At 43.4% G+C, this 15,559-nt stretch overlaps 1 protein-coding gene across 1 annotated transcript in view; it reads left to right on the top strand.

The window, feature by feature from the left end:
* The window catches only part of LOC146797709 (sodium- and chloride-dependent GABA transporter 3), a 929,762-nt gene that overhangs the window by 771,438 nt on the left and 142,765 nt on the right, over nucleotides 1-15,559 (top strand). The window contains exon 10 of the mRNA XM_085624875.1: nucleotides 6,054-6,166. Within this exon, the coding sequence (XP_085481001.1) occupies nucleotides 6,054-6,166 (113 nt within the window). The remainder of the gene's footprint in view (nucleotides 1-6,053; nucleotides 6,167-15,559) is intronic.

Here is a 15,559-nt window from a genome sequence, read left to right as displayed (position 1 = left end):
AGTAAATTCCCTGCCTTTTACCTACACTGCATCCTGCCCAGGTTACCTGGAACCTACCACAGGGGTGCTCCATGTGTATGCAAAAGGGAAAGTAAGTCCTGACAAGTGGTTGCACTTGTCGGGACAACATGCTAACTTAGAATGCGCGCAGGCCCTACACTGAAGGCCTGAGTTCCCTTCTCTGCGTGCCTTTGCATTACTAGCCCCTGCACACACAGTGCAAATCACTAGGCACTTTGCTAGTAAGGCCAACATACTAATCATGGCCAACCAATTACCACTACACTTTATATAGGGAACCCTTGTACTTTGACACTGATTAGCAGTGGCAAAGTACCCAAGCATCTAAATTGGCAACTCTATGTCAGGAAAATGGTCTAGGGGGAAAGCAAAAAGTTTAGGGAACTTTAGACAAAAAGGCCAAGTCCTAAACTTGGCATAACAGTTGTCAGGCTTAACTTAGAGACAATGTGTAAAGCATTTATGCAGCCCACCAAGAGTAAAAAAGTGAGAACACAACACAAGAAAAATCCCAATTTAAAAAACTAGTGTACATTTTAATAAATAAAATGACACCAAAATGCGCAAAATCCAATCAGTAGAATGGAAGATATTGATTTTGTGAATTGTTTTGTGAAAGTAGCACCAAGAAGCTGAAAGTGCCTCTCGCAGTCATCTGGTCACGCTAGACCAGGGAAAAGTTACAACTTCAGGCTGCCTGCAATGGAGTGCGGGTTGTGTAAAGGGACGAGGTTAGGCAGGCTGAAGAGCTACCATCTCAAGTCTTGAGCAAAGAGTGTCTTTCACGGAGAAGGAGGCTGCGAGGAGAAAGCTTTCGGCCAGAAGGACATGTGGAAGATCCCAGCATTCATTGCTGCAGTGCGAAGAGATGGGTATCACTGGAGATTTGCGTTAGCGGTCACCGTGTGCTGTTGCTGCTGTAGAGTGAAGTGCAGGTCTCACACTGGCAGTTGTCATGGACAGTTGTTGTTGCAGAGCAGGTCTCTCTGGAGCTTTGAGTTGGCAGTTCACACAGAGGACAGAGTTCAGCGGGAATGGGTCCGTTCATGAGTAGCCCAAACTTTAGGATTTTCACTTTTACTTTTAGGATGAGCTCTCCCTGATGCCAGTCAAGGAAGCATTTCTTGGGACTCAGGGCTCAATCCAGCAGAGGCCACCAGTAGGACTTAAGTAGTTTCAGGTATGTTCAGAAACAGCAAGTAAGCTGGGACAGTCAGAGGGAGGCCTCTGAAGCTTGTTAAATCCATGTGACTCACACAGGAGGTCAGCTATCTGACCCTTGGAGTCACTGTAGATAGCCTGGGATTAAATCACACAGTTCCAGACTTCCTTCTTGAGACAGCAAGGCAGTCCATCAAGCAGCAGTGATGTTCTTCTTCTGAATCTTATACAGGTCCAGGGGGGTTCTGTTGAGTGATTATGAGGGTCCTCTCTTTATATCTGGTGCCATCCTTTGTATGGGGAAATTCCCTGACCTACCCCCAAAACTGGTTCTGATCAGTTTTCAGCTTCCCTAGACCAGGCTCCAAACCGTCTGGATGTCAAAAAGCAGGGCAGTCAGTTTATTTTGTGTGTGTTGTAGGCAAAGTCATTTGGAGTGTGAAATGGGCTGGGTACAGCCCCTCCGAGACATTCTGTCAGGATGGACCATGCTATCTACACCCAAGTCCCCTTTGTCTCACTGTCTGTAAGCAATTCACAAGCCCCAACAATACAGCCATTCTCAGTTCATGTGACCCAGGACACAGTTGATTCAGATACTTTTTGGAACTGAGGAAGAACAGATGTGGCCTGCTGTCTATTACCTTAGTAGTACCCTGTAGGAGGTAACTGCTTGTTCCTCTAACCAGGGCAAACAAGTGAACTCTAAGGGTTGGAAGGCTGACCTACTTTTCAAGCTACAGAAATACCAACAAGCTCCATGAGGCATTTCCTGCAAAAGCCCAGGGGACCAGTTCCAACAAGACCTGTCCTGGGCCCTGCTGTTGGCTTCTGCTTGAGTGATTCCTGACATTCAAGTGCTGTTCCTAATGTCCTGGGTTGTGTCTAGCCGGACAGCTCCTTTCAAGTCTAAAAACCTGGGAATTAAAAACTTTATTCAAATTAAAAGCCTCCAAAGGACTGAAACAAACATGCCAATCTGATCCAACCAAAGTGTTTTGCCCTGGGCTGAAGATTCAGGTGTCTCCCACTCAGAGACTCTCTGCAGTTGCAAATCCAATTCAGTGGGACCTTGTAGAATGGTGTCCAGGCTTGTGGTGCCCTATGAGCCTACAGCCTGCAGCCTTGCCCCGCTGAAGGTTCCAAGCTTCGAAAAAGTGACTGTCAATTTAGAAATCTTGACCCAGTGAATGTGTTAATGTTTCTGGCAAAAGAGGAACCTTCCATTCACTGAATTACTGATATTTACTTTAGATTAAAAATACTGGTGATTTTTGGAGAAAGATTATAGATCTGCTTTATAAATATTCATATGTTTACCCCTTGTGAAATCCAATTGGCTCACTTTTTATATTTTGGTGTTTTGACTCTTTCACATAGTCAGTAAGTCTACCTGAGTGTGCCCAGGACCTGTGAGACCAGCTGCACGCTGCATATGTCAGATTGCTGTGCATGATTTGGAGTTTGCTTCTCTCAAGGGGTTGGACACATGGCCTGGCCACAGGCCAGCCTCAGCAGCCAATCCCACACTGCCCACAGCAGCTTGGCTGCCAGGGGTTGGATGCAGTTCCTGGCCCGGGCCAGGCCGTGCTTAAACCCATGCCGTGTGTGTTGGGGGACCATCTGCCTGTGGAGGGTGTGGTTGACACAGGGCATGGCCACAGTTGAGGCCTGTGGCCAGCCACACGCTGGGCGCAGCTGAAGGCCTTGTGCAGAGAGGTGTTGGCATTACATAATGTAATATAATAATATTTTACGTTACAAAATCTTTGTCAAATTAACTGTAAAAACCAAAGGTTAAAGTGAGGTTATAATTACGAGCTGTAAATATATCTTACTTCCCAATTTATAAAAATGCAAAAATTCATAAGTACTATGCCCTCTACTGAAAAAGGCACAGCGATGTACTGCCTATGAGCATCTTACAGCCAAAGGAGCTATATCGATTCAAAAAACGTAAGTGGGGTATCAGGGTCAGGATCCACAGTCCACTTGTATAAGTCAGTGAGAAAGTGGATCATAGTATGTATGATGTCATCACTGCGGGCGTGGACAGTATTTTGGTCATCCACCAATTCTATGATGTAGTCACGAGCCCAGGGTTTACGGGGCATTCTTGGGCCACTGGCGACAGCCTCCCTTCCTAGGAAGTGTGTCTCTCTGACAGCTACTTCCTCGTATTCCACAACTTTGTTATTTTGTTCTTTAGAGTGGTGAGTAAACTCATGTCCTCAGACCTCAGAGTAAAATTCAAGAGTATGAATATCTTTCTCTAAAGCAGTATGCTGCATTCACATATAAAAAACGTTGTCTGCGTGAGTTAGCTGCTGAAGTGATTTTGAATTTGGAGTTACCAAGGAAAATGAAAACCAAACACGTAAATTATCCGGCCAAACTGCTGTCAGAATTGATGGACATGGAAGAACTGGATAAAAAACCCATGCCAAATATGCCACATTATTCTATGATCCGCCTGGGCACCATTGTACCTTAAACAACCCATGGTATTTGAGAAAAAATGTCAGTTGATGAGATATCCATAGGCTTAATCTCATTCAGAGCTCATTTGTACAGGAGAATTAGGAGTGGTTCAGAGTGATCAAGCAGACTTTGCACAACTGCGGCTGAGACTCTCTCTCATACTGTCTGCACCCACCCTAAACTTCTTATGCTGAGGAAATTCTAGGCAGAGTGTGAGTAATCGTCCCTCTATTGGAGTGGCGGGAATGTGTCGAAGGAGAGAATCAAGTCTCCTAACAGCTCGATTAATAAAAGTTATGAAGGAGACAACACAACAATTGTGCCTGGCCACCCCAACAGCATGAGCCTACTATCTATTATTTTATTGTACGACTTGGGGCTACCATTGTAATTCAGATTGACTTAATCGAACAAGGGCCTACGGTATATATGCCCCAAAGTCAAGATGTAACAGACTTGGAGCACACATTGCACGTTAACTTCCCATTTTGTATAGGGCACAACTGTTCATATTTTATACGTTTTTCTAATAATAATGCAACACATGTATGATTAGTTCTCAATGGCTGCGGTGCAGTCCAAGGTAGTTACAAAGCAAAGGTGTATTGTGAAAGTTGATCACTTTAAGTGGTATTAAGCTCAACCAATTTTAGTGCATTTTGTTTTTCCATGAATTGTAACAATTTTAATTAATCATACAATAAAATGAATCATCACTAAAGTGAAATATTCTGAAACTTCTGGGTCTGTGATAATACAATGGAGCATCATTTCTCTGTAGATATCATGTAGTATCAAGGAGAAAATGGTATCCTACCAGGATGCTTTCGGGTTGGAAGGGCTGAGGATCTCTAAGGCCACTAGGACCTGAAGAAACCCATACTCCTGCATCCTAAGAAGGGGAGTTTCCTGTGTTCAGTAAGGTCAATCCCGCCAGCCCACTGCAAAATGTGGAGTGCCGACGAATAAGCAAGCAAACAAATGCAACATCTGTGTAGGGAACTCCCTGTGCTAAGGCAGTGCATATCATGAATACTAATGCACATGCCATATGAATGCTGGTTAATTCTAATGGTAGATCCTCCTTTCAACATGTTATGTTATATTATACTAAAGGAAATTCTTACTGCAGGGCAGTGACTGAGTGCTCTCACCTAGTGCCCTATTTATTTAAATATCTGCAGTTATTTTGAGCCTTACGTTCCCCTGTAATTCAGCCACAGCCCTTTCCTGTTTTGTAGCAGATGTCATGATTTGTGTATCCATGTCCATTATTAGAATTTCTACATGTATGTCTTCTCTGAAGTTGTTGTCTGAAAATTTTAAAGCAAATATTGCAAAATCCAATTCACTGCACTCTACATCAGAGATAGTTGAGACTCTGTTTTGTTTGTGATACTCAGAGTGAAACACATGACTCAAAATATATATTTTCTGCAAATAAAACTTTTTACATTACAGGAGTAATAATGAAAGCTTGCCACTTGCCTGCAAAGAGACTAGCATATAATATGATTAACCAGTTCTTTACAGCTGTACACAGAGAAATTTGCAAAGAGTTGCTATGTTTAACCAATTCCCAAATTTACTTCGTTAATTTGTTAACCTAAGATGCAATCAAACAATCAGGGGTTTATATAGTGCATTGATCTGACGGTTCATTGCGAGTGAGGAGTCTAGTATGATGCTGAGGTTATGTGCATGGTCCGTGGGGGTGGGTGGGTTCCAAATGTGGAGGGCCACCAGGAGTTGGCCAAGCTGAGGGGGTAGGTCCTAAGATGAGTATGTCGGTGTTTTCTAAGTTGAGTTTGAGGTAAATATCTTTCATCCAGTTGGTAACAGCCTCTAACCCACTGCGGAAGTTGATTCTGGTGGCCATGGGTTCATTGTTGAGAGAGAAGATCAGCTGGGTATTGTCAACATAGGAGACGATGTTCAGTCTGTGGTTCCTGGCCATGACAGTGAGGAGGGCCATGTAGACGTTAAAGAGGATGGGACTCAAGGAGGAGCCCTGAGGCACTCCGCAGCTGATCTCTGTGGGTTTTGAGAGGAACGGAGGTAGTCTGACTCGCTGTGTTCAGCCGGTAAGGAAGGAGTGGATCCAGTCCAGGGCTTAGTTGCAGATGCCTGCCTTGTGATTAGGGTGCGGTGGGATACGGTATCGAAGACAGCAGAGAGGTCCAGCAGGATGAGGTCTGCAGTTTCGCCTTGGTCGAGGAGGGAGCGGATGTCACCGGTGGCAGCGAGGAGTGCAGTCTCGGTGCTCTGGTTGCTTCAGAAGCCGAATTGGTAGATGTCCTGCCAGATTTGACCATATCCTTCTGATTTCACCTGATACTTCCAAGACAAGGCTTTGCAAGTCTTACATGTATTTTTTTCCTATTTTCTAGGACCAGGGCTTGCATTCATTGCTTATCCAAAGGCAGTGACCATGATGCCTCTTGCTCCACTGTGGGCTGCCCTGTTCTTTATGATGCTGATTTTTCTTGGATTGGACAGTCAGGTAAGACTTTACACACTAGTTACCTTGACCATTCTAGGATGTACTGCACAGTGATTGTTTACATTTAGTGAGCTCCATTTCACAAAGCATTTTAGATGGGCAAGTCTGAGGTATGCATATTAAAAGTCGTAAATCTTGCATGCGTGGTGATTCACAAAGGAAAAACTAAGTTATGGGGCAAAGAAGGGCATAAACACCATATTAGAGAGCAAAATTAATCTTTATTAGGACAGGTGAACAGTCGAAACTTAAATACATCATGCATAAGGTAAAACTGCCTGCCTCACTAATACAAAGTTAAACTATCTTCCCCCACTCTTAAGCACACCCCAACATAAACAAACTCTAAAAAACCCTCTAAACGTTTCTCACCGTGCCTTCTCATTCCATTCACTGTACACTCTCTGGCCCCAACCATCTCCCTCTGCCAAGGTCTGCACTGCCCCAACTCTTTTTGCCCTTTCCGAAAGAGAATCAACCAATCACATTTTCTCCACTATTAAGTGAACTAGGGTAGGTTGTTTGATCACAACCCATACATTATGGCCCTTCAGCTCTATCTCCCTCACAATGACCTCCATATCAGAAATATAAGTGAACCAAGCAGTAGTCTCAGACACCTACAGCAAAACAATGGCCATTTCGTGTTGGCTTTGTGTCCCAAACAATGAAGCTCAATGCTAGGGATTCTTCTTCCCCATACTTACCTCTGAGGTTGACAGCATGCATTCTCATTTGCCTGTGATTGACAAACTCACCTACACCTTGCAAGCAAATTAGATTGAAATATAAGATGGTGTTTTAACTTCAGTGTCAGAAAAAAGGAGAAAGGGCAAATTAATAATAAATTAATAATAAACCCAAATGTACTCTTAACATATTGGTCAGACATCTTAATATTTTCAGCAATAGCCATCAAATAAATGGGATGATTAATTTTTCATGCAGTACCTCCATATCGCCTTATTTTTGGATTTATCAAAAATGCATGTAATTCTATACCGTAGTATACATTTATGAAATAAATTATATACACCCAATTACTAGAGAAAATAATGATGCTGGCAGGAAAGGGAGGTTCCTGTGTTCCTATAATAAGCCAAGACCATTCCTGAAAATCTGCACGACTAGGCTTCTTCCAGTTCTCAGTTCATTGGTTAATTTAAATGTCAAACTATTAATTACAGAAAGTAAAACATAATTAGAGGCTATATCCAATTCATTAATAAAAAACAATTCAGCACTGTTCACACTGTATTCCACTGTGTCATGAATGATTCAGGTATCTGCCTCCCAAGATGTGTCAAGCAGGTTCATTAATCCAGAGAGAAATTGGTTCATGTGAGAATCTCTCTTCCACTTCATCTCCATGAGTCAGAAATCTTTCACATGTAATGCTGCTGCAGGATTTGTGCACTTAGCTTTGAATTTTTGCTTTATATACTTAGGCCCTCATTCTGATATCGGTCGGACTGCAACTGACGGCTTGTCGGATGAGGTCAGACCTACATCTGCTGCTGCAGTCCGACCGCCGCATTACAATGCGTGCGGTCGGAGGCAGCAGGCGTAGGGACTGTCTGACACTTTCAAGGAGCCCGTCAGACCATCAGAGGGACAGTAATCCCTACAATAGGGGCAGTGCCTGCACAGACTCCGCCATAAGGATTACAATTTTCCATTCCGCCTGCCCTTTCATGGCTGTTCGCCCGCCAATGAAAATGCAGGTTGAAGTTACTTTAGAGGCCCGAAGCTGGGACTCCTTCCCCTCCGGCCCTCCACTATGGGGCCTGGCAGCACCTATTATGCCCCCTAAACATCACTGCACCATGTGCCAAGCAAGGCATGGTGCCTGCCGCACGGTGCAGAGATTGTTTAAAAGTGTATATTTTCTATTGTGGCTTGTGCTGAAGCCCGCAGCACAAGCTGCGATATTAAATACACATTTTGCAACCACTGTAATGGCAGTTGCATTGTAATAATGTCAGCAGGACCGCTGACTCCTTGTCAGCGGTCCTGTTTCCAAAACAATGACCGGCATCATAATAATGCCCTTAGTTTATATTTGAATTTTATTGAATGAACTTAATACATAATATCACTTCCAATTCTGAATAGAGCTATGCAGCAGGCCGAAAGCATAAGAGATATCAAAATGGGATTGGTCAAGTGTTATTGTATTGAATGTGGAAGCTGCAGTAGGCTAAACATCATAGCTGGGACCTCACAGTATATCTGAATTTTAAGGTTTCTTCTTCCACAAAGGAATGATTTGGGGACAGAGAGGGATGGGTTGGGTAGGGTAGGGTAGGGTAGGATAGAGTAGGGTAGAAGGATGGAAAGGAAAGAAAAGGAAAAGGAAAGGAAAGGAAAGGAAAGGAAAGGAAAGGAAAGGAAAGGAAAGGAAAGGAAAGGAAAGGAAAGGAAAGGAAAGGAAAAGAAATGAAAGAAAAGAAAAGGAAAGGAAAGGGAAGGGAAGGGAAAGGAAAGTAGTATTTACATTTCCCTCAGTATTTTTTATATTTATGGCCTTAGTACTTCACCTAGTAGAGCTGAAACATTTTAGTAGCAGGATCATGCAAACAGTTTTTTGCATTAAGTACGCCGGCCATGACAATACGCCATTTAGAAGAGCTGCACATTAAATATCTTGGGGAATTTCAAATTTTTCTGATCAAATGTTTTGCCCTTTTCTGAACCAAATAATTAAATGCAAGCTAAATAACATTGTTTAAAACATATATTATTTGATCTGCATGTGTCCTTTTTACATACAGCACACATTTGTAAGTTTTAGATATTTTCTACATTTTCATAAACGAGGATAAAGTATTATAAATGCTAATTGGCAATGATGATGTTAAACTTCTGCAGCGTTGCGGATTTTCTCGTAGTGTTAAATTTAGAAAAGTCTAGGTGGGTAATTAATTGAATGGCTCAGTTCATAATAGTTTGACATTCTTTGCACGCAAGATTATATAACGTTTCCAATTATTAGATGCACCTTCTGATGCAGACTATTGTTGCAGGGATTCTGCTCTTGCACAGAACTATGCGCAGGTAACCAGGACCTCAGTGAATTGCGGTGTACCAAAAACTCACCTCAGTACCCAGAACCCCAATCCGACTAGCATCAGTGTCCCATTCGTTATCCGTATCCTCTCGGAGCTCCCAATGTATAGACAACCCAGAACAAGCGACTTAGAGTACTCTCAGGAATGGTGGGAATCAGAAATACCTGTTTGTTATTATTCTCATATCAGTCCACAACAAGAGTAATAAGAGACACTGTAAAGTTTTAAATGTTTATTTTATAAACTACGTGTCCTAAGATACAGTACTTTGGCTAAGATAAGCAGACAAAGGATTAAAATTAAAACCATCAGCATTGTTACAATACCATAGAAAATGAAGGGAGAAATCATATTACAAATGACTGTGGAATACAACCACCCTCCCTTCGCTAGTAAGCTAGTATTATTATACTAATAGAAGGTCTCTAGGTTTGAATGGGGAACTCCATACCATAAATATCAGCTTAGGTGAATCACATCACAGGATCAGCTTTGCTCTGTGCCTGGAAAAGTTCTTCTCCAGAATGTGTGTCTAATGCATTCAACCTGCAATATTAAAGGCTCTTGACTTCCAGATATTTGCAGCTGTGTGCGTGTTATGGCTAGAGCGTGGGCCGATCAAGCTGAACTCAAAAACATACATTGTTTGGTGGCTCAGACTGTTTCTGCACACAATGTTCAGACCAAGGTCGCAGTGCATGTCTAGGGATGTGAACAACAGACAGTTCTCATGTGAAGAAAAGGCAAGCAAGCAGTTTTCAAATAATAACATGTACCTGCAGTGTCGTGTGCAAAAGCAGCAAAAGTGGCAAGATGGCGTTTCTAACATTTAAGGCGCTTATGCTAACATAGCAATGTATCTATCTAAAACGCGGCCTCCCCTACACCCTCCCTTGATCGGACCACGAACTATTAGGGATACAATTAAAAGAACGCAGAGTTCAAGTTTGAAAGAGCGGAACCAAGTGCATGTATTGGAAATCCAAATAAAGGGAAGTGATAGTTCGAAGAGGAAAAAAAAGAAAAAAAAGAAATAAATGGAGGGAAAAAAAGGAAACAGAAAATCGTAACATCTTGCAAAGGCTCAGCGAGCCCAAATGTCGAATCCCCCCCAAAAAAATGTGTGTGTGGGTCGCACACGGAAAGTTGGACAACATCCAAGTTATTCCACCAACGTGTAAGCACAGTAAGTAGCGACAGCTTCCAAGAGGTAGTCATTGGAATGTTCTGTAAAAGTTTCCGCCATCCAGTCTACCAAGGTAAACGAACATACATGTTCCTCGACAACTGGGGCCTCTAGCACAATCAGAGGACAACTGGCGTGTTCTTCAAGATAACTTCTGGCCAAGAAGTTACACGCTGCCGTACCGATGTACCAATTCCCTAGGACTCCATGTGCCGCTCCACAGGCCATGATCCTGACACCAGAACAGTCCAACTCATGTGCCAGTAAGGGACTAATCAATCGATCATAATCCGGGGCAGGAGACACCGAGTTTGACAAGCACAAATCCTGAGCCCATTCGAACGGACAATCTAGGCAATGAAAAACAGGTTGTATGCAAGTAAAATAGGAAAACCAGAAGGACAATCCATAGGCTATGCTCAGGGTTGCCAGTGGTAATGTCCCATAATATTCAAGCATCCGGTTACGAAGATGGAGCAGCCTGGATAGGCTGTCGTGCGACACAATTTGTGCAGGCATTGCGCAGTAAGCAGACCAACAACAGCACACCAGCCATGAGGTTGAGAATCAACGGGAGCCCGCCAAAGACGCTGGAAAAAATAGAATGAAAAAATGCCGGTATCACACCAAAAATTGTTTGGAAGGAGGTCACGAGACCAGAGCCCACAATTTTGAAAAAATGCTCCAAACCAGTTGTGGACGAGGCATTGAATATAGTTTGAATCAGAGCACCAAAATGCAGTGGGAGATCAGTATTTAAAAGCGCATGCACCTCTGTGTGGGTGTTCGCTACGTCAAGGACAAATGTTTCACGGAAAGAAGTCAGAGCGACTTCTTTTTGAGACAATAGAGCCCTTATTCTGCTTATCTTGTTGAACTCTGCTTTAAAGTTTGGAATGGAAGGCCAGATGGATACATCCAGCCGCCCATGCAGGAGTGGAAAAAGGACACTTTTTCAGCGGACTACTCTCTGTGATACAGTCACAATGTAGGGTATCCCCACTAGCATCCCACAGCAAGCCTCGTTATTTAAAAGCAAATAACTACCGTTAGCCAGCAATGTGAAAGAGGGTGTACTAGCTGGCACCGGAATACCTTTCAGGACGCACGCCAAGTTAGGTGCTAGCACATTGCACGCACTATGCAATTGGATGTGCCTACAGACTACAGAGTGATCAGGTGTGGAAGTGCATTCCTCACCCTTTAAATAAACTTCTTTACCTTCTCTCATGCACCTGTATATAAATGGGAGTGACCAAACCTCATGTAGGAAAGCAGTACCCAATGTTTCATATCTGCCTAGGGCATAATGTTTCATACACAAACTGAATTTAAACAAAGGAAATGGTAATGTGATTAACCTGTGTATAAGCCACACAGCGGAGTTCAATTCGGCCACAGAGAAAGGCAAAGGTTCTAACTTCTCAATATGCAGTAATGAATATGTTGCATCTTTCATGGACATGAATTGTTGTTTCGCAGTTAGATTAAAGGGAAGGAATAAAGATGAAGTATTCATGTAGTCCCAGGGGACTTTCCCCACCTTTAACGTTTGCAAAGTCCATGCAAACTGCATTATAGAACGTAATTGATTTTGACCATGATACAAAACAGACATATCATCCTGCACAATATCAACAACAGACGAAACAATATTATCTAATGTGTAAATTCTGGAAGAAAGGGTGTTAATGCTATTATCGATAACAGCCAGATCTTTTTCCAAATTGGCCTGGTCAATGGCTCTCAATCTGGAAGCCGCTTTAATTTGAGATAATTTCCAAACTTCGTTATAAACAGCATACAGCCACCTTTTGGACCTGCCACCTACAGGACCCTTAACAAAATCATTCAAATCTATTTTTTCATTTAATTTAGATAAATGAAGTTTAACAGATGCCAAGGTGGAATGTTGCAGCCAAGATTGGCATAACTTCCCTACAGAGTAGGTAGTAACAGAATGAGAAGATTCAAAGCGGGGGTCTACGCGAACCTGCGTATATCCAGTTTGTAGGCCCAGAAAACGATGTTGACAGGAATCTGAGCTTGTCTGCCAAGTTAACCATCCTTCAGAATGTAATTCAGAAAGATTAAAGGATGTATTAGTAATGTACGACTGCAACGCATCAAGGGACAGATCTGTATGATTATCCCAATTTGGATAAGCACCCAGAGCTGGAATAGAGGAGGAATTCAGCTGTTTAGTAGTAGCCAAACCAAAGCAGGTGGTCTGAAAAATAGTAGAATTAAAAAATAACATGTGGTTTGGGATAAGGCAAGCACGATGCAGCTCCTCAGTCCCTTGCACCTGCCATTTCTTGGAACCCCAAACAGATCTAAGATCAACAGTACTTTTCCACAGGTCATACCCCTCGATAGCCAATTCATCCATAAAGGACTTGGAATACAACAATTTAGTGTGTGTCAGCCTAACCTTCGAGGAAGCTTCTGCTGCCACTTTAAAATAAAAGGCGGCAGGTTTTGAAACACTGAAATCAGTAAAATAAGCAAATTTGTTCACCAATGTGTTGGAGCTGCCTTGCATTGGCGTCGGACAATGTTCCCATTGTGTATAATTTACAAAATTCCAAAACGTATTGGCTTTATGTAGGAAATGATTACCATAGTGTTGATAGCAATACAGTTCCCCATAATTAGCAGTATCTAAATACAAATCTTCAGCTTCAAAGGCAGCATAATATTTCAAATCAGAAAACAGAGCCTCTATGGCCTGAACGTCCCAATCATCAGAACGGATGTTTAGTTTCACAACATCACCCATAGAAACACGAAGAACATTCGGAACATTAATAACCTCAGTGGGTCCATGAATTTGAAATTTAACAGCATCCCACACAATCCCATCTAACACAGGCCAGGCAGTAATATTCATTAAAGTCTGGTCCCTCTTCATAATGTGTGATGAGGAATGGGGGGCCAAAGTTCCATCAATTAGTCTAATTGTAGATCTTTCCTTTAGGTAGTGTCCATTCACGAGACGAAAAAATACCACCACAAATCCAATGGACATAAACAAAAAGATACATATGAGGACCAGCCAAATGTAAGTCCAAGGGGGAGTCAAAAAATGTCTTTTAAACCAAACAGCAAAAATAGAAACTTTTTATGGAGCTCTGGAAGTCATAGAGTTAGTGTCAAAGGAGAAACGTGACTGGTTAACTGCGGTAGATTGTAAAACAGGCAATGTCACTTCTGTGGGATAAGCATACTCAGTATCTTCAGGGGGACCACCAGCCGGTGGTGGCAACAAAGGATTAGTAACTGTATGCATCTCGATGGCAATATCAGGCATGGTGGTAGAAGCCGGAGCAAAAACAGAATTTCTCAGCATCGCAGGGCAAGAAACCGCTGGAGTCATACTAAGAAGAATCGGCCACTCGCTGTAGTTAGACATTGTCAATGGAGATGTACCTGTTATCCTTGCGACCAGGAAGTGGAGGTAAAATGACTGTTCTTGTACCCTGCATGCCAAGCACTGGAACCGGTGCACGATAAGAGGGGCCGAACTCCTTCTTGTTCTCCTCCTTCTCACGGACCAGGTCTCCAACTCGAGGTAGCCAGCTGACTACCGGAATCTGAAGGGCAGCATCAGATGTGGAGGGCAAGTGTTCTTTTGCGAGACTGTCTCTGGTCTCTTGTAGATTCTGCAATACAGCACAGCGATCATCTATGTCAAAGGGTGCGGCTGACGCCGCCATGTCTAGACCATCAAGGTCCGGGACAAACATTTTTATGCCAAAGAGCATCATGTATGGGGTCCGCCCACCCAGAGACCTTCTAGGGAGATTATTAAGTGCACGTTGAACGTTATACAGATGGGCTAACCAGTTCTGGCCAGTGCCTAAAACCCTGGCTGTCAAGGATTGCTTTAAGTCACGGTTCATTCGCTCCACTACACTATTACCCTCAGGTCAGTATGGAGACGAAAATTTGACATGGACCCCCAAGGATTTTATGGCTTCTTTGTATGCCTTAGAGGCGAATGCGGGGCCTTGATCAGAATGAAAGGTACCACATGCAAAAATTCCCACAAAGACACGCAAATCCCTTATGACAGTACGAGCATCAGCACTCCTTTGAGGCCATACCCAAACAAAACGTGTGCACGAATCCACTGCAACTAAGATGTACTTATACGCAGTATCAGAGGAGAAAGGACCGCAGTGATCTAAATAAACACATCCCAGTGGTTTATTAGATATGTATGACTGAGTTTGTGGTGGGCGCACAGCAGTTGACGGCTTAATCTGCTAGCAAATGTCACAATCAAGAACATAAGTGCGAGCTTGTTTATACAATCCGCACCACCAGTAACGCTGTTGTAATTGAGTAACAGTAGCAGCCACGCCGGCATGGGCAGAGGCCATACCCTTGTGAGCCGCTGTTATCAAGGACAGTCTGCAGTCCGCGTTGGGAATTACTCTGTCACCAACGTCGTTAATTCTCACATACGGGACATTATCAGGACTTAAGTGATAATGGTACCGAGAAGGGAAACCTCTTGGGTAATTACTAGGCCTGGGCGAAGCACTACGCTACGCTCGCGAAGTTTGCGAAGTTCGCGCTACTTCGCACTACGCGAACTGCACGTAGCACAGTGCGAACACGCGTAGCGTAGTGTTGCGTAGTGCTGCGGTCATTTTTTGCTTGCTCGCGGTCCTCAACTTCAAGTTGGCGACCGCGAGCAAGCAAAATGACATCCCGGCGAGACTTTTTCCTTGTTCGCGATCGCGAGCATGGAAAATAAACCTCCCGGCGAGATTCCCAACGCGAGGAGGTCAGGTTTCTCATTGCGAGGGGTCGCGTATGCTCGCGACTGCTTGCGATGAGAAACTACCAGTTCGCGTTGAGAAAGCTGCCGCTCGAGTAAAAATCTACTCGAGCAGCAGAAAACTGCAGCTCGCACTGTGCAAGATGCCATTTTCAATGATTGCACAGTGCCGGTTGCTTGTCCGCACTGTGCAATCATTGAAAACAACATCTTGCACAGTGCGAACATGTTACTACGCAGTTCGCGAAGTGCTACGCGTAGCTCGCGTAGTGCGAACTTCACTTTGCGTAGCTTCGCGAAGTGCTACTTCGCGAACTACGCCCACCCTTAGTAATTACTTCCCT

The sequence above is a fragment of the Triturus cristatus genome, chromosome 9 (assembly GCF_964204655.1).
Source record: "Triturus cristatus chromosome 9, aTriCri1.1, whole genome shotgun sequence".
Classification (NCBI taxonomy): Eukaryota; Metazoa; Chordata; class Amphibia; order Caudata; family Salamandridae; genus Triturus; species Triturus cristatus.
The sequence above is the reverse complement of the archived record's forward strand: the minus strand, read 5'-3'. Positions and strand labels throughout refer to the sequence as shown.